This window comes from Staurois parvus, unplaced genomic scaffold, assembly GCF_062004578.1.
Source record: "Staurois parvus isolate SC_StPar_1 unplaced genomic scaffold, SC_StPar_1.0 ptg001040l, whole genome shotgun sequence".
Classification (NCBI taxonomy): domain Eukaryota; kingdom Metazoa; phylum Chordata; class Amphibia; order Anura; family Ranidae; genus Staurois; species Staurois parvus.
The window spans coordinates 167,553-192,502 of NW_028318836.1; the positions used below are offsets into that span (position 1 = coordinate 167,553).

At 44.1% G+C, this 24,950-nt stretch overlaps 1 protein-coding gene across 1 annotated transcript in view; it reads left to right on the forward strand.

Moving 5' to 3' along the window:
* The window catches only part of LOC149440987 (U4/U6 small nuclear ribonucleoprotein Prp31), a 210,285-nt gene that overhangs the window by 165,352 nt on the left and 19,983 nt on the right, over nt 1-24,950 (forward strand). Inside the window, exons 9-10 of the mRNA XM_089657906.1 lie at nt 5,436-5,564; nt 11,216-11,314. Of these exons, the coding sequence (XP_089514032.1) occupies nt 5,436-5,564; nt 11,216-11,314 (228 nt within the window). The remainder of the gene's footprint in view (nt 1-5,435; nt 5,565-11,215; nt 11,315-24,950) is intronic.

Genomic DNA, 24,950 nt, shown 5'->3' on the forward strand with positions numbered 1-24,950 from the left:
TTGTTTAGGTCAGGGCCACTTAACAGTACGTCGTTTAAAGAAACTGCTTCAAACTCTGCGCTGGAATCAAAAACTATTCTGAGTTGGTTAGGTTTGTGTGGATGGTAAACCCCAAACATGGGTGGATACCAGTGTTCCCTATCTGTCTCAATTGGTTCTGCAACTTCAGCGTGATCGTTGTCCAGCATCCTTTTAATGAATTCAGTGAAATCTCTTTTCGCTTCTGGCTTTCTCTGTAGTGTTTTGCTGAGTGAACGCAAACGCTTCATGGCTTGCTCCCTGTTACAAGGCAAGACACGTCTGGGTGTGCGAAAGGGGAGAGGGGCCACCCAACTGTCATCTTGGTAGGCCTCTCTATCCATAATCTGTAAGAAGATCTGATCCCCTCTATAGAGAGGGCCTGTTTATCATCATCTTTAGTTTTCTGGAACACTGTAATCCCTAGATTATCTGTGTCAATGTCGGAATTGACTTCTTCTTTGCCATATAGTGTAGAAGAGTCCCAGTGTTGTGTTGACCTGCCAAAGCTTTCCTTGACGACAAAGCTGTTGTGACAGGGACTGAGAAGAGATGTGCGTCCATTTGTTAACACAGCTGTCTTCAAAATACTAATGTTGTCAGGCTGGTGCACTGTCCCCAGGCAAACTTCTCCTACAATGACCCACCCCAGGTCCGGTCTCTGTGCATAGGGGGCATTGTAAGGTCCACTGATTTGCTGGCGCTCCTTGTGTACCTGAAGGATGTCTCTTCCAAGAAGTAGAAGGATAGAAACATCTGGCTCAACAGCTGGGATAAGGGTGAGCAATTGAGCGGAGGTGAGGGTGATGATGGGCTACTTCTGGAGAGGGAATCTCTGTTTTGTCATCAGGTATCATGCCACACTCTATTAGGGTAGGAAGTGGGAACTGCACTTTCTTATTGAAGGATTCAGTGGTAAAGCCAGTAGCTCTTCTCCCTGTGGTTTCAATTGTCCCCGCACATGTCCTTAGGGTGTATGGAACTGCACTTGCCTTAAGGTTAAAGGTATCAAAGAAGTCTGACTTTGCAAGGGATCTGTTGCTCTGTTCATCTAGCACTGCATACATTTTCACTGCCCTTTCTCTCTTGCCAGTGGGATATACAGTCACTAAACAGATTTTAGAGCATGATCGTGCACTCTTGCCTTGTCCACATACTTCAGTGCAATTCGACATTACTGAAGAGAGTGGGGTCTCTTGTTGCTCCCTGCCCTGATCTTTCATGGGTTCCACAGTCTCTAGTGGTGCAGGAGCAGGGCCAGGGTGCAAAGCTGCAATATGTCTCTCACTGCCACATTCTGTACATTCCACTGTTATTTTAGTCTTTGACAATGTGGTAAGTAGATCTGCAGCATTTAAAACAGATGCCGTTTTGTTTAAGGAAGGACATCCGCTCTGCAATAGGTTTGCTTCTAAAGCTCTTGCATTTCTTTAGTGGATGTGGTTTTTTGTGTATTGGGCAATGTCTATCTGGGTTTTCTATTGTATGTACCTTATGGGTGCTTTGACAGTCATGTGACTTCTGAAGGTACAACTGTTTTGTGTGTGGATACAGAGGTCTTACCGTGAGGTCTGTGAGGTCTTTGCGATTGATTGCCGCTGGTGGTGAAGGCGAAACCGGGATCATTTCGGATTTTCGCTTGCTGTCGGACAAACCTAGAGAACACAGAGAAAGGGGGAAAATCGATTCAATAATCTTCTTTGAATTTACCTCCCACAGACATCCACTTGTCTTGCAGATTTGAAGGTCGTTTCTCTACTAAGGGATTAGTGCCTCTGGCCGTATCTAGATATGAAAGCCCTGGCAAGTAGTCATCCTCTTTGGCATATTCTATCTCTAGCAGAAGATCACTCAGTTCTTGTAGCCGCACGTTGTCTCTGTAGCCCACCTTAGGAAAGACTTCAAGTTTTTTCAACAGTGCTCCTTCAATTACCTTTGGGGATCCATACGTTTCTTCTTGTCTTTTCTAGGTCATGTTGAGTCCTGCTGCAGGGTTGAACAGGTTTGCTCTTCTCATCCTCTTTGCATGCTCTGCTGACTCGTTACCAATCCATTTTATCATTAAATCAAGCTTTTCTGCTGGTGGTAAGTTCAGACCTCTAGTGGCGTTCAGAAATGAAGCTTTCCATGCCCAATAGTTTTCAGGACAGTCATCAAATTGGAGAAAGCCTGAGCTGACCATTTCTTTGCAGATGAGATATTTGGTGACATCCACTGCACATTGTTGTTCGCACATGTAATCTTTAGGTTGAGGTGGTGGGAACACTTGTTTTTTGTTCCTAGGGGATTCTGGTGCTTCATTTTTGGTCTGCTGGCAGCCACTGACCTCTTGTGGTTGATTGGGCCTGCCCAGGGGGTCTGTAGATCTTGGCCTGAATTCCTTTGCTTCAGGTTTAAGAGACTGTTCCTTTGTATGTACATCAGTAAGGTTCTGGACGTACTCATTTGTACGATCTGCAGAGGATAGAGGTTTTTCTGGAACCTTTGGGTCTTTATATGCTTTTTCACTTTCTGACCGGCTTGTTCCCATGTAGGCAGCATCCTCTGCTTCAGAGACTGCAACTGCAGTCTGTCGCTGCAGGATAAGCAATTTTGATTCTAATTCCGCCTCTTCTTGTGCTATGGCAGCTTTCTTAGCTGCGATCTCCTGCATCATCATGGCTTTCCTATCTTCTACCTCCTGCATCAATCATGGCTTCTTTTTCTGCTGAGGCAGCTTTCTTAGCTGCTATCTCCTGCATCATCATGGCTTCTTTTTCTGTCTACTGTAGCTGGACACAGGCAGCTTCTGCCTTGGCACAAGCTCTAACTGCTGAGGAACTTGCTGAGGACATCTTGCTAGATCGTGAAGATCTAGACACATGTGACTGTGCATCGTTTTGCTGGGCGCTGGGGATGTTATCCCTACCTCGCTGTGTCGGTGGTAGTGTGTCATCAGCCTGGTACTTTGTTCCTGATCTTAGACTCATGCTGCAGTAATGGCGTCTCCGTTTATTTCAGACTGCCACGTGGGTGTCCTTTTACTGTTCTGCTTCGCGTTATTGAACTGTTGTATAACACTAGTCAGACAGTCTAACAATAATTCAGAAGTCAAGAAACGTGAGACATCAGATCTGTATGTATTCTTTGTTCTGAATAACTTTGTAAAACTACAACATAAGCACAAACAAAACATATGTGTCGGTACATTAAACATTATACAACAGCTTCATCCCATCAGTGAGTGTACTCACGGACAATTCCACCATAAGTCCAGGAATAGCTTGGAGCTCCACTGTATGCTACTTGCTAGTTTCAGAAGCAGTCACGAAATGGAGGATAGGAAGTTCCAGGTTAGAGGTTACTGCCTCTATATGAAAATTACCACTTCCTGACAAATCCTGATATAACTAGGCATAATAACTCTTAACAACTAGATGGCAGCAACATCACATAACATTACAGTATACTACATACATTTGTTTTCAACAATATGGACAGAACAATTTTGTTCAGGTGTGAAGAGTTCCATTTAAAGGGATGTATTTTTCTTCTGCTTTTTTTTTTTTTTAACTGAACAAAGACTGATCCGTGGTAATTAAACGTATATAGCTGGTATGATGAGGCAGGGAGAGGGCTGTGAAACTGAAGGGAGGGAAGTCAGAGAGGTTAGAATAGTCACAAAATATGTTGAATAGTGAATTAGGAAGCTGAGGTCTGCATTTAGTCAAATATGTTTTGTGTCAGCTAGATTTATCATTCTTGGTTCAAAAGTTTTCTTTTTCCTAAATCATTTTTAAAGTTCCCTTTAAAAACCAGAACATTCAGGTCTCCCGTCATGTGGGCCTGTTGTGAGATATGATGTCCCACAGGTGTGCAGAGATAATCTTCCTTATGCTCTTTAATGGTGTGTTTGTACAAATTAATTTGTGTTTGTAATTTCTGTCCTGTTTCACCACCATAAAACTATTGGCTACATTTTTAGCATTAGATGAGATAAACAACATTACTGGAGGTACAGCTGTATGTTCCTGTGATACTGATTGTTTTCACAATACAAAGTGTATGTTGGTACTGATTTTTAAATGCAATTGCCGGCTTTTTTTTTTCTTCTCTACAGCTCACAGGATTAGCTGTCACTTTCCTCAGAGTTAAAGAAAACTTTGTTTCTTTTAAGAAACTAAAAGGAAACATTGTTTCTTTTAACTTTGGTAAACAAGCTAAGATAAAACTTTCTCTCTTTTAGCTGGTGGAATTTGACAGCTGAATTTCTGAGCTATAGTGATGGGGGAAAAAACAGTAATTACATTTAAAAACCAGCACCATAATTAAAAAAACGGCGTGGGGTCCCACCTCCCATCCATACCAAGCCCTTCGGGTCTGGTATGAATTTTGAGGGGAACTCCCACACCAAAATTTTTCATACCAGACCCTTATCTGAGCATGCAGGTCAGGAAAGTTGGGGGGGGGGGGGGTTGACAAGGGCCTCTTCCCCACAACCTTGGGCTGTGGTTGTGGGGGTCTGCAGGCAGGGGGCTTTTCGGAATCTGGAAGCCCCGTTTAACCAGGGGGCCCCCACATCCCGCCCCTCATGTGAATGAGTATGGGGTACATGGTCCAGATACTAATTTACCAAAAACAAAAAGTGTAGTGTGAAAAAAGACGGGAGACGGTCTTTGACAAGCTGAGTCGGCGGCGGACATCGTGATTTGACATTGGATCTACTGCAGAGGGCATTGTTTGTTTTTTCTGTTAATAAAGGACTTATCAAAGACAGTGTTCTGTCTTTTTTCTCACTACAGTTTTTGTTTTTTGTGAATGAGTATCGGGACCACGTACCCCATACTCATTCACATGGAGGGGGGGGGTGGCGGGGGTGGATTGGAGGGGGGACTCCACACCATTTTTTAAATAATTTTTTTAATTGCCAGCAATTCCTTTACATTCAGCTGTCAGTGGGGAACCCCGCTAACAGCTGAAACATTAACACATGGTTGTCACTACTAAAATACCGCATGACTTGATAAAATAACTCATGCGATATTTTAGTAGCATTTACTTTTTTCTGACCTCAGGAACGGATTAATTGGTTTTCAATGCATTCCCATGGGAAACTGCGTTTCGGTTTACAAATTTTTCGCTATACGAAAAGTTCTGCAGAACGAATTAAATTCAGAAACCGAGGTATTACTGTATACTGATATTTGTGTATGAGACACTTTTTAATTCAAATGTGTATATTGTATAAATTAAAAAATGTTTGTAGCAATGTACAGTTTTTTTAGCTGAGTTTTATGCAGCCTGTACAATATAATACGATCATGGTGTTTTGTGTCAAAAACTTGAACAGATCAATAGCTGTAATGCCTCCCAGTTCTGAATTAGAAGATAGGCTGTAATGTTTATGCATAAAATATCTCTTTTCTTACCCTTATTAGATCGAAGAAGATGCATATCAGGAAGATCTAGGTTTTAGTTTGGGACACCTTGGAAAGTCTGGAAGTGGAAGAGTACGTCAGGCTCAGGTCAATGAAGCTACAAAGGCCAAAATCTCCAAAACCTTGCAGGTAAGCTAACATTTCTTTTATGAAGAAGATGAGTGATAGTTGTGGTCGGGTAGAGTACCATATTTTGTTTTGTATTTGGGGAGGGGGGGAATGCAGTACATTTTAAATGGTCTTTTTAGTATTAAGATTGGTGTGTAAAGTAAGTAATTTTACTTTAAAAAGTCAACTTCAATGGAATACATAGTCAGAGCTATAACATCCCCCATAAACAGGGAGCATTAACTTTGCTGACTGACAAGCTCTAACTCTAACTCCAGAAGAAAGGAGTCTGAACTCTGTAGAGAGCTGTTTCTTCTCTGCAGCATGCTGGCAAGAGACAGGTGTCGCAGTAGCTCTGTGATGCTCAGCACAGCACCAGGCAAACACAGCATGATAGTTGGATAACAGTCAGTACAGTTTAGGTACAGATTCTTGAACATGAGGCCAAATCAAATACAACCAGTATGTATGAGGTCCAGGTTCCATAAGAAACAATCAGTTAGGGTTTACTGGAGACAGCCAATTCCAGGTAGGTACTCGCCTAGAAGACAGGGCACTGCAGTTCCAAGTTCCGGGAATTAGGCAACAACAAAGCAGCCAGATAACACGGCCCAGGGGCACTACACGTGTAGAACCAGGTGTAACTGACATGTACCCTGGAGCCTAAAGTAGCAGGGAGCTACTCCATCCTACAGGAGTAGGTCCAGTAGTAAAGCCAGTAAGAGAGAAATCAGTGAGTGGTCTGCACTGTATATTATCCTGTCTACCAGGTGATCAGCAGTAATATGCATTCTTGATAAGGTGATCTCCATGGGTATTTACAGGAAAGGGTGGTGCAGATTGCCGCTGTCCAGCTGGTCCATAAAATTTCCTTGTGCAGCTGCAGCAACCCACCATCCTCTGGCTCTGTGGGCTCTTAGGCTTTATAACTTTTCTCTGAAGGTGTGCATGGGGGAAGGGTCTGTAAGTGAACTGATGGGGGGCACAGTCTCTGATGGGGGTGCTGCTTCTGATCGAGTGCTGCGTTGAAGGAGTGCGAAGCAGTTAAACACAGCAGTTGAACTAAAGCAGGAGAACTTAAGCAGCAGGAAGACACAACAACAGCAAGAAACTCTATTGCACGCTAGACAGACTGTGTCAGGGATGCGGGTATGACCAGAAGTGTGTGGACTGACACAGAGAAACGCAGGCTTCAGATATAGTAAATAATTTAATTTATTAAGACTAACAATACAAACGCAGTGCAAAACTAAACATAAACACAGTGCAAACAAACTGAACCAAACCTTCAACAGATAACAAACATACAATACAAGAGTAGTCAGGACTAGCCGAGGTCAGTACAGGCAGAGTTCAAGCAGAGTCAGGACAGAAGTAACAGGATCAGGAAACCAGGGCCAAGCAAACAGTACAACAAGGCACTGACTGCAGGTCTGGCCATCCCTTAAATACACCACCTGCAATCAGCCCCAGGTGGTGGCTAATTGCCGGAGTGAGCCTCTGGTTGTTGAGAGCACCCGCTGGCCAGTCCTGGTACTGCAACCCACAAGGCAGGTGAGTCCCACCACTATTGGCGAGTCCATTCCTGACAGTCTGCAAGCATACACCCTGGGAAACCTCTCTTACATACCTGAGTCCCACTCCGTGTACCTTTATATAATACGCTTCTCCTTATCTTATTACTATCCTCTGTTCCCAAATCTCATTTCTTTACCTCTCTGCTCCACCCCAAAACTTGTACATCTCCCCCTCATTGCTATCATCTCCCTACTACTGCTCTCATCACCTCCCCAAAAGGCCTCTTCCACTCCTCCTTCTCATTTTCCTCTCCTCCGTTCCCAAAATCCATTCACTATATCCCTCTGCTCCTCCCAAACATTTGTATATTGAGACCTCACTGCTTCCTTCGCCCCTCTACGGCACCCACCACCTCCTCCTATTACTCCACTCTCCCACTGACCCGATCACCTCCACTAGTAGTTTCTCACGCTCGTGCGCATCCCGCTCCCATGCCACCTTTCTCACCCTTCTCCTCCTCCTAACCGCGGGGGACATCTCCCCGAATCCTGGCCCTCTACCACCTCCCTCACCCGCAAAACACCCTCCCGCCTCCACGTCCTGCCGCAACCCCCGTAACTTAGTATCTGTCCCCCTGCTCCCTAAAATCTCCCCCCCGTTTTCATGTGCACTCCTGAACGCCCGATCGGTGTGCAACAAGCTTACCGCCATCCACGACCTCTTTGTTTCCCGCTCCCTCAACCTCCTAGCGATCACGGAAACCTGGATCCAGCCCACTGACTCTACCTCCCCTGCTGCACTCTCCTACGGAGGTCTCACCTGGACCCATTCACTTCACCCAGGCCTAACGGTCGTAAAGGTGGTGGGGTTGGTCTGCTCCTGTCACCACAGAGCACCTTCCGAGTCCTCCCAAACCCCCCCTCCCTATCCATCTCCTCCTTCGAGGCCCACTGCGTCCGACTATTCTCCCCAAACCCCCTGAAGATTGCTGTGATATACCGGCCTCCTGGATCCATATCCCGCTTCCTGGATGACTTTTCCTCCTGGCTACCGTTTTTCCTCTCCTCTGAGCTACCCACCATCATCCTTGGGGATTTCAACATCCCTGTCAACCTCGACAACCCAGACACATCCCATCTCCTCCACTTAACCTCCTCCTTTGCACTTGCACAGTGTATACAATCCACCACCCACTCCAACGGTAATATCCTTGATCTCGTCTTCTTCAACCGCTGCGCTCCCCACAACCTCACTAACACCCCCTTCCCTCTCTCTGACCACAACCTGATTACCTTCTCTATCTCCTCGTCCTCCAACACCTACCCCTCCAAATGTCACACTACTACCAGCCGTAACCTCCACAACCTTAACCCTGCCCCCCTCCACTCTGCAGCTGATCAACTCCACGACAGCATCCTCCCCCTGTCCTGCCCCAACTTGGCTATGACTGCCTACAACAATGCGCTGTCAACAGCCCTTGACTCACTAGCGCCTTTAACCACATGCAACATCAGACCCCGACCGCTCCAGCCCTGGCAGACTGATCACACCAAAACCCTCAAACGACACAGTCGTGCCCTGGAGCGACTATGGCGCAAAACCAAATCCCAACATGCCTTCGCCCTCTACAAATCTGCCTTCCACACCTACACCTCCTCCCTCCACGCAGCCAAACAAGTCTACTTCCTGACCCTCATCAAGGCCCTCTCCTCCAATCCTCGCCGACTCTTCTCCACCTTCAACTCTCTACTCTCGCCACCCCCACCTCCACCCAGCACCTCACTCACTACCCTTGAGATTGCCAATCACTTCAAAAACAAGATTGACACAATTTGCAAGGACATCACCGCAACTCACACGCCCTCTCAACCCGTCCCCTCTCACACAGCTACCCCCTCATCCCCCCTCTCCCTCAACATAACCCACAGGGACTTTGTCGCTGCTCAAACTCCCTCCAACCCCGTTCCCCCTCACTCAACTACCCCCTCATCACCCCTCTCCCATGGCCCCACCACTGCTCTGACATCCACTTCCACCCCACCCTACATTCCTCATACTGAAGCCCCCCAACACTCCGCACCTTTGACCTTACTACCATCGAGGAAGTCTCCAAGATCCTCTCTGATGCCCGCCTCACCACCTGCCCCCTCGACCCTATCCCCTCACAACTCCTACGACCTCCATCCTACGCTCCCTCACCCACATCTTTAATCTCTCCCTCTCCTCCGGCACTTTCCCCTCCCCTCTGAAACATGCACACATCACCCCCATACTTAAAAAGCCCTCCCTGGACCCCAATGACCTGAAAAACCTCAGACCCATCTCCCTGCTCCCATTTTCATCTAAACTTGAGCGCCTAGTCTACACCCGCCTAAGCTCTCACCTCAACGACAACAACCTCCTCGATCCCCTACAGTCCGGCTTCCGTCCCCTACACTCCACCGAAACTGCCTTACTCAAACTCTCCAACGACCTGCTAACCGCCAAAGCTAATGGCCATTATTCAGTGCTCCTACTCCTTGACCTCTCTGAGGCCTTCGACACAGTCGACCACCCCCTCCTCCTCAAAAAAACTACACTCCCTTGGCCTCAGAGATTCTGCTCTCTCCTGGCTCTCATCCTACCTATCACAACGCTCTTTCAGCGTTACCTATAATGCTACCACCTCCCCCTCACTCCCCCTCTCTGTTGGGGTCCCTCAAGGCTCTGTCCTTGGGCCCCTTCTCTTCTCCATCTACGCCTCCTCCCTTGGCCAACTCATACACTGTCACGGCTTCAACTACCACCTCTATGCCGACTACACACAAATCTATCTCTCAACCCCCCACCTCACCCCCTCGGTCTCCGCCCGAATCACACACCTACTGAGCGACATATCAGACTGGATGTCGCTCCATTTCCTTAAACTGAACCTCTCCAAAACCGAGTTTCTTGTCTTCCCCCCAGCCCGGACACCACCCCCCATTGACTTCTTCGTCACATCCAACAACGCCACCATCAAACCTGCCCCGCAGGCCAGAGTACTTGGTGTCATTCTGGACTCCAACCTTATCCTTCCAGCCCCAAATCCAATCTTTAACAAACTCGTGCAGACTCCACCTCCGCAACATCGCCAAAATACGCGCGTTCCTAACCCCAGAAACCACTAAACAGCTCATCCACTCCCTCATCATATCACGACTCGACTACTGCAACTCCCTCCTCACTGGCCTGCCTCGCCGCTGGCTATCCCTGCTTCAGTCGATCCTGAATACGGCTGCCAGACTTATTCACCTTTCCAACCGCTCCACCTCCACCACCCCCCTCTGCCAATCCCTCCACTGGCTTCTGATTGCACAACGGATCAAATTCCAAATCCTAACACTGACGTACAAAGCTGTCCACCATACTGCCCCGTACTACATCACTGACCTAATATCCAAGTACCGCCCAGCACGAACACTCCGCTCCTTACAAGACCTCCTTCTCTCTAGTTCCCTGGTCTCCTCTTCCCATGCTCGCCTCCAGGAATTCTCCAGGGTGTCACCCATCCTCTGGAACTCCCTGCCCAAACCCATCAGATTATCACCTACTCTCCTCTCCTTTATGCGCACCCTGAAAACCCATCTCTTCAGGGAAGCCTGCCCCACCCCCTGCTAACCTGCCGATCTCCTCCACTCTTCCTACCACTCCATCCCCCACAGCTATCTCCTCCTGTACCACTATCCCCTCCCTCCTAGATTGTAAGCTCGAAAGAGCAGGGCCCTCGATCCCCTCATATTTTGCATTGTATTGGTATTGTTCTGTCACATGTTCTGTCCCCCTTTGTAATGTACAGCGCTGAGCGAACCATTGGCGCTTTATAAATACTGTGTAATAATAATAATAACAAAGGATGGCTGCCCACCCCTATTGCCTTGCAGAAACACTCCCAGAAATCTCAAGAAAATTCAGGTACTTTCTTTGAAGAAAAGCTATAGACTTCCAAAAAGTTAACTTTTTAAAAACTATGCAGATTTGTTCACAACAGGCTTTGGCTGCTTTCTGAAAAGACGAACACTTTGTACATGTTTTTGTTTTGATCTACCGCGAATGTATTTGGCTCATTTAAACTAAAATGTAATTTTGTCCTTAAATTATGCCTGTGTGCTTCTGCTTTACTTTCTTTTTCACAGCGCACATTACAGAAGCAAAGTATGGTTTATGGAGGCAAATCTACTATCAGAGACCGGTCTTCGGGTACAGCCTCCAGTGTTGCCTTCACACCTCTTCAGGTGAGTTTTGCATTTACAACCTCCTTTGGCTGATCATTGAAGTTAATTTGTTACAGTTCAACGCTAATGTTTTTTACAGTACATTCAATCACACATTTAATGGTATCCTTTCATTTCTATTGAATGCAACAGCTGAGGGTGTCTCTAGCCTCGGGAACCTGGTTTAGACACTGAACAACTCTGTGTTTCTTAAAAAATTCAAAACCAGCCCAGCCAGTCCCTACAGATGGAGTTATATCCAGTTACATACATGTTTGGGTCTCCTGCCTAAGCATTTGTCCAGATTCCTGAGGAAACCATAGCTTATGGCTTTATGGTAGCTTGACAAATGTTTAGCCACAATAAAGGGCAAGCAAAAAGGAGATAATGGTGACAAGGGAGATGGAAAAAGAAAAATAGGGTCCTCTCTAGTTAAGCATTCAGTAATTCTCTCTGTAATCTCTCAAACACAAATCTTTCTTATTATTATTATACAGGATTTATATAGCGCCAACAGTTTGCTCAGCGCTTTACAATATAACGGGAGAAAATACAGCACCAATACAGTTCAATACAAGCGGGATAGGAGGGCCCTGCTCCTTGGAGCTTACAATCTAGGAGAATGGTAACACACTACTACATGTTTTGGTACACTACATTAATAAAAAAAATAGCACATGCAACTTTATTGGGGTGTTCGGTGGCTTAGCCAGTCCAGGAAAATGCAAATGAATGGGTTATTCATATGTTAATACACTACATAGAGTGTGTGCATTGGTTCACACCACAGAAACTCTGGTTTTGACAGTGTGTTTTTGAAGCATTCCGGTTCACTTTTTCCCCTCTCTTTTTCTTTAACTTAAATAAGGACATGTGCATTCCAATGCATTTTTTGTGCGTGTGGGTGCATTTTAGATGCATTTACTGCATTCTAGTACAGTTCAGTGCAGAAAAATACAGCATGTTCTACTTTTTTTTTTTTTCTGGAACTGACTGCGCTGCTGTGAACTATGCCATTGGAAACCATGTAACCTACTATCAATGCGTTTTTGATGCAGACAGAAAAGCGCACTGGACTGCATGTGTGTGAACTGTTATTAGTTTAACCACTTGCCCTCCTGAGGATTTACCCCCCTTCCTGACCAGGCCATTTTTTTGTGTTACGGCGCTGTGTTACTTTAACAGACAATTGTGCGGTCATGCAATGTTGCACCCAAATGAAATTTAGGTCCTTTTTTTCCCCACAAATTGAGCTATATTTTGGCATCTGATCCTGTGTGTTTATTTTTTGCGCAAAAAAAAAAAAATTTTTTTTGAGGAAAAAAAAAACAATACTTTTGACTTTTTGCTATTAAACATGTCCAGTAAAAATTTAAAAAAAATCAAACTTCATGCAATGTTGCACCCAAATGAAATTTAGGTCCTTTTTTTCCCCACAAATTGAGCTATATTTTGGCATCTGATCCTGTGTGTTTATTTTTTGCGCAAAAAAAAAAAAATTTTTTTTTGAGGAAAAAAAAAACAATACTTTTGACTTTTTGCTATTAAACATGTCCAGTAAAAATTTAAAAAAAATCAAACTTCATCATAAATTTACGCCAGAATGTATTCTGCTACGTCTTTGCTCAAAGAAAATCCCAATACATGTAAATTAATTACGTGAAAGTTATAGCATTTACAAATGGGAGGTATATATACACTGGGATTTATTTATTTTTTTTTACTAGTAATGGCGGCATTCAACGACTTAGTGGGGACTGTGGCGGACATTCTGACACTGGGGGGAACTGACACCGCTACAGTGATCAGTGCTTGAAAAAAAAAAAGCACCGACTGTAATAATGACACTGGGCAGGAAGAGGTTAACATAAGGGACAATCAAAGGGTTAACTGTGTGCTGGGAGTGTTTTACTAGGGGGCAGTGTCAGTGTGCTTCACAGTAATCACACTGCTTTGGATGGCTGTGCTATGCACAGCCATCCAAAACCGTGTGCCCGAGGTGACGAGGAGGAGAACTGTTAGTAAACCAAAACAGTTCTCCTCCCTGTCGGAGATCCTCGGAAATCACCAGGCACTGGCGAGTAATCAGTGGCCGGGACCAGGTGATTAAATGAGAACCCTCTTAAAAAGAAGAAAAATAAAGTAACTTAAGCAACTATCAATTTAAAAACATACATGTTTTCACAAAAAATTATGTAACAATAAAACCAACAGCATTTATCAATACGCCTGTTCATTTAACAGTAAGAAACTTGTGGGATTTAGAGCTAACACATTTCTGTTTCCCTGCTTTGCTCCACACAGTTAGTAAAGGTTTAAAAAATACCTACCCCCTGGATTCCATGGATCGCAGACAGACTTGGCTTTGTTGGAAGAAACAGCTGGTTTCCCTGTCCATGGGTCACTAGATGTACTGGGAGACTGGGCACCAGCACCCCACAGATCTGTGCTTGCACCTGTAGCCACAGGAGGGCCTCCCCGCAGGTCAGACACGACAGGTGCTGTAGACGTTGCCCCTGCCCCTGCCCAAGGGTCTGTGGAAGGAGCAGCTGTTGATCACCATGGATCTGGTGCAGCGGCTGCAGCAGGTGGAGAGCTAAAGACATCTGCTAAGTCCATTAGGGAAGACTGAAACAAACTTATCCCAGAAAGGCTTGCATAAATGATCTTACCAAATGTGAATCAAGGTGCCAACAGTGGAATGGCAATGCCAGCAGAAGTTAAAATAAAATTACTGGCAAAACTTTTTTTTTTTTTTTTATTTTGAATAAAGTAAGGGAGGATTATAACCCCTATCAGTTTATTTTCGCCATCTGTGTCCTATTGTGGAGATTCATCCTCACTTGCTGTGCCATAGTCAAAACAGGAAGTGAGCAATAATCCCAGCAAATTAAGGGAATTCTTTGTGGACGTCAGGTCACCAGAACTAGTGACCCCATGGGAAAATATCCCTTCTATTACTTTTCTTGGGACAACCCAGAATTTGAGGTTGTATTTATTTTCACTTTCAATGATAATGGTAAAAAGAACAAATAGAGAAGGTGAATTTTCTTAATCGGGCACAGACAACAATACAAAACCAATAGGTGTTCTAAGTCCTCTCCACTCCAAAAAAAAAAAAAAAAAAAAAAAAGTTTTGCCATTTTAGGTGTACTTTTAATACATCAGGGAAGATTTGGTGCAGTTTGTATGAGGGAAATGTATCAGGAAGTTTACAAATTAAAGTATCCTAATCGGTACAGTACCAAGACACAGGCATGTTCTTCATACAACAGGGGCTCAGATGATTGGACACTGGCAAGCTTTTGAGGACATGCCTCAGTGGTGTGCCACCCCTTCCCCCAAGTCACTCTGTGCGTCCTTCTTTTTGCTAGTGTCTGTAGTTGGTGGACATCATCTACTTCCTGGAGAAACTAGCTTAACTGATTTTGTTATTTTGCTAAAATTCTTCAATCAACTTTTACTGTCTTCTCAAGCATACAAAAGCAGTGTATCAGTCAGACGTGGGTAAAACTTTGGGAGCCATACCCAGTCCCATCGCTGTGGGGATGGCCTGTAATGTTTCCTGCATCCTGTGTAGGGCACTTAGCGTGGCCCTTCATGTAGCACATTGTTACCAGCAGGGTGCTATACAGGTCCAGAGCTGTGGTCCATCAGAATGTAACTTAGTCCCAGATGAACCATAACCGGTGAAGCCTGGTCTTATATACAGTCCAGCGTCATAAACAGGTAAGATAGGGTCACCTTGTAAATTTGACACTGTATAAAACAGGTCTATGTTAGGAATGTATGCACTTTACAGTGCAATCTTTTAAAACATGGAGCTAAAGCTCAACCAAGCCGTGCTTAGTCTAAGATGGATGACCATCACATTCCTGATTACACACTTTACCACCAATTCCACCCAGATAATCAGGTGTTTCCTCCTGCCCTTTTGCCAAAGACTGTCTAAACCTGGTTTACCACATACGTTCACTGAACACGCTTACTCTATATCCCACATTCTATTCCCTGAGTTCCCTCACTTGTAGCTGTTGCAGAGACCAGGTGATAGGGAGCCAAGTCTAAACAGCAGGTGAACATTTGCCCTGCCGAAGGCCCACAGAACACTCAGGGTGACAATACATTGGAGCAGGAAGCGTCTTAACACCAGTCTTAGTTTGCGGTTCTAGCTCTATTTTAGGCACGCAACAAGCAGCGTATTTGCAAAAATTAGATTTCTACATACGTGTCACAATTTTTCAGATAGATTACGACCTTAATACATGGCAGCTAAGGTGCGGAGACTTGTCATGAAAACATTGTAGCACCATCCCCTGAACATTTAATGAAATCACAAAGGAATCCCAATGTACTGCACAGGGACAGTGGAAAGTGGGAATTTTAGTGTGCCCAACACAATACTGAAAAAGAAATCCATAAAAAGTACATTTTTATTAGCACATTAAAAAAAACACATCACAAGACAATGGAACATCAGCTACAGTTTGGAATTCGGGGTATACATTTAGCTTTATTATAGAGAAAACACAGATGGATCAACGTGTTTCGCGTAAAAAGAGCTTCTTCAGGATCCTCTTTGGTGTCTTCACTTGATGGTGTCTTCACTTGCAGTAGCTGACAAATAATATAATAGACAAATCATTTAATAATGTACATTTGCAACATCAAATTGACCAAACAATTAAATACAGTGTACCCGTCCCCTATTCACAAACTTCCCCAAAACGCATATAAACACTTTTAAACCCCAAAAAGTGTACTAATCTTATGAAGTATGCTTAGTATCCTAAGTATAAATACAAATAAACCCCCCTAGTGCAAAATAATGACAATTAAATACGGTGTACCCTTCCCTTATTCACAAACTTCCCCAAAACGCATATAAACACTTTAAACCCCAAAAAGTGTGATAATCTTATGAAATATGCTTCGTATCCCAAGTATAAATACAAATATAATAAGTGCTCAAAACAAAAACAAAAAACACACAAGTCCCAAAATAATAAATTAGTCCTTCAAAATATCAAAGTCAACCTCCAGGTGAAGACAGCCTCCAAAGTAATTTCTGAAACCAAAAAACCTCAAAAAAGAAAGGAAAACGCACATACATAGTGTATTATCCTTAACTTGAATTATTCATTCCATAACGCATGTGATTCACACAAAAACACTCGTGATCACTATATGGTAAAGTGAATAGCTGTGTAAACACGTGCCCGTGAAACAATCTAGTGATAAAAAAACTGTGAAAAACGTGTCCACTTCTAGAGTGTGCAAAATAAATACCCTTACCAAAAAAATATATAAACACAAGCTTAGTAATCCTCCAGGCAGGGGTTTAAAGTGTTTATATGCGTTTTGGGGAAGTTTGTGAATAAGGGAAGGGTACACCGTATTTAATTGTCATTATTTTGCACTTCATGAGTACTGTCCATGATACTTTTTTATTTGCACTAACATACAATTTTGAGGACAAGCTTTCGGGGAATGATCAACATGATGAAAGAAGAAAAAAAAAAAAAACTCACAAAATACACTCACCGAACAAATCGCAGGCTTTGTAGAAGAAATTTTAAAACCATTAGTCATGAATACTGCTAGTTTCCTGCAAGACACAACTGACTTTCTGAACAAGATCAACAAGCTCTAAGCAGTACTACTCACAAAGTTAGCAGAATGTTAGAAGAGATGAAAGAAGAAAAAAAAAAAAAACTCACAAAATACACTCACCAAACAAATCTCAGGCTTTGTAGAAGAAATTTTAAAACCGTTAGTCATGAATACTGCTAGTTTCCTGCAAGACACAACTGACTTTCTGAACAAGATCAACAATGTCCCCTTCTTCAAGCTCTAAGCAGTACTACTCACAAAGTTAGCAGAATGTTAGAAGAGACGAAAGAAGAAGAAAAAAGAAAAAAAAAAAGGAGGCTAGAGATAAGGTGCAGTCAAAGCGAGGGGGGGGGGGGGGATACTACACTCACACAGAGGGAGTCAAGCTACAGCTAATAGTCATAAAAATGTCGGATAATGATTGAGGAATCCCATGTCCAAATTAAGGCCCTTATCTCTTGTGTCAAATAGAATTATCATTCTTAGTTCAAAAGTTTTTCTTTCCTAAATGGATTTGAAATTTCCTTTAAGTACTAAAACATTGAGGTCTCCCATTGTGTGGCCTGGTTGTGCGAAATGGTGTCCTACAGGTGTGCAGAGGTCATCTTCTTTATGTTACTTGATGGTATGTCTGTGCAAATTCATCCTTGTTTGCAACTTCTGTCCTGTTTCGCCAACATAAGATCCTTTGCTGCATTTTCTGCACTGGATAAGATACACAACATTACTGGAGGTGCAGCTGTATGATCCGGAGATATTGAAGATCCCTTTTGAGTGTCTGACACTTTTTGATGGATTGATTTGGTTGCACAGTTTGCAGCGTTTCTTATTGCAGGGTTCGCTTCCATTATTTGTGACATCATTATCAGAAGGATGTTTCCTACTGATTAGTTTATTTCTGAGGTTGGGGGGTTGTCTGAAGGCCAATATTGGGAGTTGCTGGAATATTTCTTTCAGAGTTCCATCCTCTGTTATGATGGGTTGTAAATCTTTGATTATTTTTCTTATCCCTTCTAGTGCTGGGTTGTATGTGGTTACTAGTGGTACACGGTTGTTTTTTTCTCCTTGTACTGAAGCAGATTTTCTCTTCGGGTTCTCAAGGCTGTGTTTATGCCGATGTTGATAGTTTTGTCCTTGTAACCTTTCTTATGGAAGGAGTCTGCTAGTGTCCCAAGATGTTTATCTCTGTCTCTTGGGTCAGAACATATTTAGTGGTATCTAATGGCCTGACTGTGTATGATGGCACGTTTCGTGTGTTTGGGGGTGGAAGCTAGAACTGTGGAGGTAGTTGCATCTGTCTGTGGGTTTCCTGTATATTGAGGTGTGAAGCGTATCATCCCTGATATATACTGTGGTGTCTAGGAAGTTGACATGTGTGTTTGAGTATTCCATTTTTAGTTTGATTGATGGATGAAAAGTGTTGATCAGTGAGTAAAATTGTTTTAGGTTTTCTTCAGCTTCTGTTCATATGATGAAAATATCATCAATATAGCAATAGTATCTGTATGGTTTTTGTTCCATGCTGTTCAGGAATTTTTCCTCCAGGTCAGCCATAAATTTATTGGCATATTGGGGTGCCATTTTACTTACCATCGCAGTACCCATACATTGAAGATAGATGTCTTTATTGAAGGCAAAGTAGTTGTGTGTAAGTATGAGTTCAATGAGCTGTGTAACATCCTCAGCAGCGTATTTGTGGTTTGGTGAGGATGATAAGCATCTGTGACATGCAGCTAATCCATCCTTGTGAGGGATATTGCTGTACAGGGATACTACATCCATAGTCACTAGAAGTGTATTAGATGGTAATTGCTGTATGTTGTTGATCTTGTTCAGAAAGTCAGTTGTGTCTTGCAGGAAACTAGCAGTATTCATGACTAACGGTTTTAAAATTTCTTCTACAAAGCCTGAGATTTGTTCGGTGAGTGTATTTTGTGAGTTTTTTTTTTTTGTTTTTTCTTCTTTCATCTCTTCTAACATTCTGCTAACTTTGTTAGTAGTACTGCTTAGACCTTGAAGAAGGGGACATTCCCCGAAAGCTTGTCCTCAAAATTGTATGTTAGTGCAAATAAAAAAAGTATCACGGACAGTACTCAATTGTTTCTGTCGCAAATGCACTAATACGGCTACAAGCAACTCAAGCATACTTCATAAAATTGACCAAACAGCAAATCTTTATTAATCAAAATCGAACAAAAACATTAATTCATGTAGCAACAGAATGATTTGGAGGAAAGAAAAAGGAAAAAAAGAAAAATCCTTAATCAGCCACCAGAAGAAGCAAGTCACACACTAAGGGGTGAGTAGAAGGTAGGAAAATAATAGCGGGACCACACCTGTAGACCTACCCCTCACATATTTAAGGAGATTAGTTAAACACAGTAACAGAAGACATACAAGTCTATAAGATCCAAAAATGTAATGTCCAATAGTTGATATAGACTAACAGTCACTCCCTATAAATAACACTGCCAAATACATACAAAAATTATATAGTGAGTAAACCAACAACTTATTCACCAGGAAGAATGTGGGCTCCATAGACCCATATCAACCCACATGGAAGAGAAATATATTTTAAATCTATTTTAAAAATATTCTTCCCAAATATATTGACATATATTTGAAATACTACAACTTTGGCCGTATTCAATATATATATGTATATATACTGTATGTTGAAAATGCTTTGCTTTTTTTCTACGTTACAAAATATATGAGAAGTATTTTTAAAAATACATTTTCTAATACTGTATGTTTTTAAAACACATTTTAATCTACATTTTTGGAATGCATTTACAAATATATATAAAAACATATGTTAAAATTACTTTTTTATATGCTAAAAAAAATCTGAAGAATATATTTTAAAAAATATATATCTTTCATATAACGCGCACGCCTGTTATCGAACACAAAACACATCAAGGAGGAACCATACGCCATGACGTCACGCCGCCGGAGCCTCACAAGGTTTTGGCGGTCATCTTAGAAAGGGGCTGGTCAGTGTTATGCTTTGCAGCTCTGCTATTTTATTGATTTTTCTCCACGTGGATGACAAATATGTTTTTACCAGAATAAATATTTAATTACTACAGTATGGGCACCCTCTTTCTTGGCTCTGCATTGAGCTAAATAACTTTCAGGATCCTATCCAGAGAACGGCTGCAAGGCAGCCCCAGGTCCAGAGGAGGGAGTCTCCTTCCATGTTGCACACTTATTCCATCTTAAAGGGTGCTTCTGGCAGATCTTAGAACCATCATATAATTCTACTAATTGTGCATTTATTATGCGCATCTGGTGAGTGCACATTTATGGTTTTTTTTCCTCAAAATTGTCAGCCTTTTTTTTTTATAGCGCAAAAAATAAAAACCGTACAGGCGATCAAATACCACCAAAAGAGAGCTCAATTTGTGGGGAGAAAAAGGATGTAAATTTCATTTATGTACCGTATTGTATGACCACGCAATTGTCCGTTAAACTAGCGCAGCGCTGTATAGCAGAAAAATGGCGTAAATTGCAGTATTTATACCATAGTTTGTAGACGCTATAACTTCCACACAAAGCAATCAATATACACTTATTGGGATTTTTTTTACCAAAAACATGTAGCAGAATACATTTTGGCCTAAATTTATAACCAACTTTGAGTTTACTATATATTTTTTATAGCTGAAAGTAAAATATTGTTTTTCTTCAAAATTTTTGGCCTTTTTTTGTTTATAGCGTGAAAAATAAAAAGCGCACAGGTGATCAAATTACACCGAAAGAAAGCTCTATTTGTGTGAAAAAAAGGACGTAAATTTTGTTTGGGTGCAGCATTGCATGACCGCGCAATTATCAGTTGAATTAGTGCAGCGCCGAGTAGCAAAAAGAGGCCTGGTCATTAAGGGGGGTAAATCCTCAGGAGCTCAAGTGGTTAATAGTGATGGTATTTCTGAGGAACTTACTGGCACTTCCCAAGCATCTAAAATTGCTGGGGTTTCTTAGCAAAGTGATAATTTCACTTTTCCTACTGGTGGTGGTATTTCATAGGTGGTGACTTATGCAACACAGGTCAGTGGCACTCCACATTGGGTGTAGATTCTGAAAGGTTGTAGTCCCACTAAGTTTTTGTTTTTTTTTTTGTTTTGTTTTTTTTTTGTTTTTTTTTTTTGACACACACAGGAAAAAAACAGGAGAAAACACAGGTCAAAATTTAGTGAGGAAAACTGGTTTGATCAGTACATGGTGAAGGTAGGATATATGGAGAAAACAATCTCCAAGTGATTAATTTATCTGGGCTTGAGTTATCTCCTGAGGAGATCAGCATTCCAAAGTATGGCCTCAACTTCTGCCCCATGCGAGATATTGATAAATTCAAGACAATTAAAGATGTTCACTTATTTGCTCGTAAGCTCACTTTTAGATCTGCTATTGAGGGCCCTGAGATCAAGATCAAAATTAGCTCCAATGGGGAGGGGGGTTTGTTAAATGATTGGAAGGATTTCACCAAGAAAGATTATAAGAAGCTAAAAATGCTTGTGTAACTTGGACAGAATCTGGTGGAACAATTGATCCTGTGGATGAGGATAGACAATCTCTGTCCCAAACTATTGTGCAAAGCGTTAATCCTAATAGAGTCGATATCTTTGTAAAAATGGTTACTAGGGACACCGAAAAGCTTTCCCCCAGTAGTAAAGCATGTAATCTATCTCTTGCTGAATACCAGGCCCTATTGAGTCTTCAAAAAAGGACCAATGTTAATCAAACTCGCCGATCAAGGGAGGAATGTTGTCATAATAAATGTTCAAATGTGTAAAAGAGTTGTGGGCAACAAGGCCTGGTACAGAAGGTTTGAAAGTTACTTAAATAAAAACAAGTTGGATTTTTTTCAGTTAATTGATGAATATCAAAGGATGTGTGTGAGTTTTTGAAGATAAATGAACCTTTAACCCCCACTTTCTATTCATTTCCAAAAGTACATAAGAGTACTACGGATCTGCTGGGCAGACCTTTTATGTCAGGGGTAAATTGTCTGAGCCAAAATGCTACAGTAGCTCTCTAGTAGATGATTATCTGAGACCCCATGTAGAATCTCTTGCCTCCTAATTAAGATTCCATGCATATGTTAAAAATTGCAGATGGGATAGAAGTCACACCTGAGACAATATTGTTCTCTATTGATGTTGAATCATTGTATTAGAATATTCCGCATTCAGTAGGTTTGAAGGTAGTAAAGAGCTTTCTGAATGAAAGAGGTGTTGAACAGTGAGATTATAACCGATTCGTCTTGGATCTTTTGCAGTTTGTTCTCACCCATAATGTGTTTGTCTTTGATGGCACCCATTTCCTCCAAGTGCAGGGGGTGGCAATTGGGAACAAATGTGTCCCATTGTACACCAACCTGTACCTGGGGGAGATGGGAGCATTGGCTTTTTGCTTATGAAGATGTCATGTTCTCTGCCACCTGGATCTGAGGCAGAGACTTATTGATGACATTTCTGTGCTATGGTCTCGCCCAGTGCTCTATTGATGGAATTCATTGATGTGTTAAACGTTAATATGTTCACTTTACATTTCACTTTCCCATTTGACAAGCAACAGATTTCTTTTTTGGACCTTATGATTTATAAAAGGTCCCACAACATATTGCCACCAAATTGTATTGTAGTCACCAATGAATGCTATTTTACATACACAGGGCAGACATCCCCAGCATGTTATTCAAGGTATCCCTATGGGGTAATACTATAGAATTCATAGAAATTGCACAAACTTGGAGGTATTTGGGAATGAGGCCTCTGGATTGAAGGATCACTTTTTGAATAGGGGCTATTCAAAACGGGCTTACCGTAGGGCAAAGCATAGCCTTTGTGATTTATTCCAGGGGGAGAAGGTTCATACCCCAAATTGAACTAAATTCATCACCAGTGGACAGTCTTGAGAAAATACGAGCAATTTTCGATAAACACTGGCATATATTGATGCCAGGGCCATCTTTAACGTGGAGCAAAAGGGGCAGCTGCCCTGGGCCCAGTCATTATTGTAGGGCCCAAGGCAGCTGCTCTTGGAGCCCCTTGTCATGGAGAGTCTGGTGGCGGCGGGAAGCGGGGCTGCTTAGCTAACTCTGGTGCCATCAGCAGCGTCCTCGGGTGCAGGCAGGATGATAGCGCCTTGCTCCACAAGGTTATGGAATGGCCCTGGAGGCAGAGGCCGCTGGGAAGGCAAACAGCACAAGGGTGGCTAGGACCGAGAGCGCAGGAGGACCTTCACCACCTCCCTGACCGAGACAAGCAGCAGTGGGCACAGCATCCCTGGCACCTCCCATGGACAACCTCCTCTCCACTCCCAGCTACAACATCAACAGGAGGACATGCTGACTGGTGGCCCTGTACAGAGGACGAGGACAGGCGGGGAGGTAGGTACTAGGCATCACGCTCACCTACCCACAGACTGGGACTGGGGGGCACAGGAGGGACTGCAGACAGGGGCAGGGCTAGGGGTCTCTCTCTCCCCTCTCCCTTTCTCCCCTCTCCCTTTCTCCCCTCTCCCTTTCTCTCTCCCCTCTCCTTTTCTCTCTCCCCTCTCCCTTTCTCCCCTCTCCTTTTCTCTCTCCCCTCTCCTTTTCTCTCTCCCCTCTCATTTTCTCTCTCCCCTCTCCCTTTCTCTCTCCCCTCTCCCTTTCTCTCTCCCCTCTCCCTTTCTCTCTCCCCTCTCCCTTTCTCTCTCCCCTCTCCCTTTCTCTCTCCCCTTTCCCTTTCTCTCTCCCCTTTCCCTTTCTCTCTTCCCTTTCTCTCTCCCCTCTCCCTTTCTCTCTCCCCTCTCTCTCCCCTCTCCCTTTCACTCTCCCCTTTCGCTCTCCCCTCTCCCTTTCGCTCTCCCCTCTCCCTTTCGCTCTCCCTTTCTCTCTCCCCCTTACCCCACTCCTTCTCTTTTCTCACCCCTCTTTTTCTCACTCCCCCTCTCTGTCACCCCCCCCCCCCACACACACACACCCACATCCCCCTCTCACTCCCTCCTTTCTCACACCCCCTTCTCTCACCCCTCTCTCTTTCTCACCCCTGTCTTTCTCACTCCCCCGCCCCCCTGTTTCTCACTCTCTCACCCCTTTTTCTTGCATCCCTTTCTCTCTCTCTCTCTCATCCCCCCTCTTTCTCGCTCATCCCCCCTCTTTCTCGCTCACCCCCCCTCTTTCTCGCTCATCCCCCCTCTCTCTCTCGCTCATCCCCCCGCCTTATGCTCTCGCTCATCCCCCCGCCTTTCGCTCTCGCTCATCCCCCCGCCTTTCTCTCTCGCTCATCCCCCCGCCTTTCTCTCTCGCTCATCCCCCCGCCTTTCTCTCTCGCTCATCCCCCCCTCTCTCTCGCTCATCCCCCCCTCTCTCTCGCTCATCCCCCCCCTCTCTCTCGCTCATCAACCCCCTCTCTCTCGCTCATCAACCCCCTCTCTCTCGCTCATCAACCCCCTCTCGCTCATCAACCCCCTCTCTCTCGCTCATCAACCCCCTCTCTCTCGCTCATCAACCCCCTCTCTCTCGCTCATCAACCCCCTCTCTCTCGCTCATCAACCCCCTCTCTCTCGCTCACCCCTCCCACCCCTCTCTCGCTCACCCCTCCCACCCCTCTCTCGCTCATCCCCCCCACCCCTCTCTCGCTCATCCCCCCCACCCCTCTCTCGCTCATCCCCCCCACCCCTCTCTCGCTCATCCCCCCCACCCCTCTCTCGCTCACCCCCCCCCCACCCCTCTCTCGCTCACCCCCCCCACCTCTCTCTCGCTCACCCCCCCCCCACCTCTCTCTCGCTCATCCCCCCCCCCCACCTCTCTCTCGCTCATCCCCCCCCCACCTCTCTCTCGCTCATCCCCCCCCCACCTCTCTCTCGCTCACCCCCCCACCTCTCTCTCGCTCATCCCCCCCCCACCTCTCTCTCGCTCATCCCCCCCCACCTCTCTCTCGCTCATCCCCCCTCTTTCTCGCTCACCCCCCCTCTTTCTCGCTCATCCCCCCTCTCTCTCTCGCTCATCCCCCCGCCTTATGCTCTCGCTCATCCCCCCGCCTTTCGC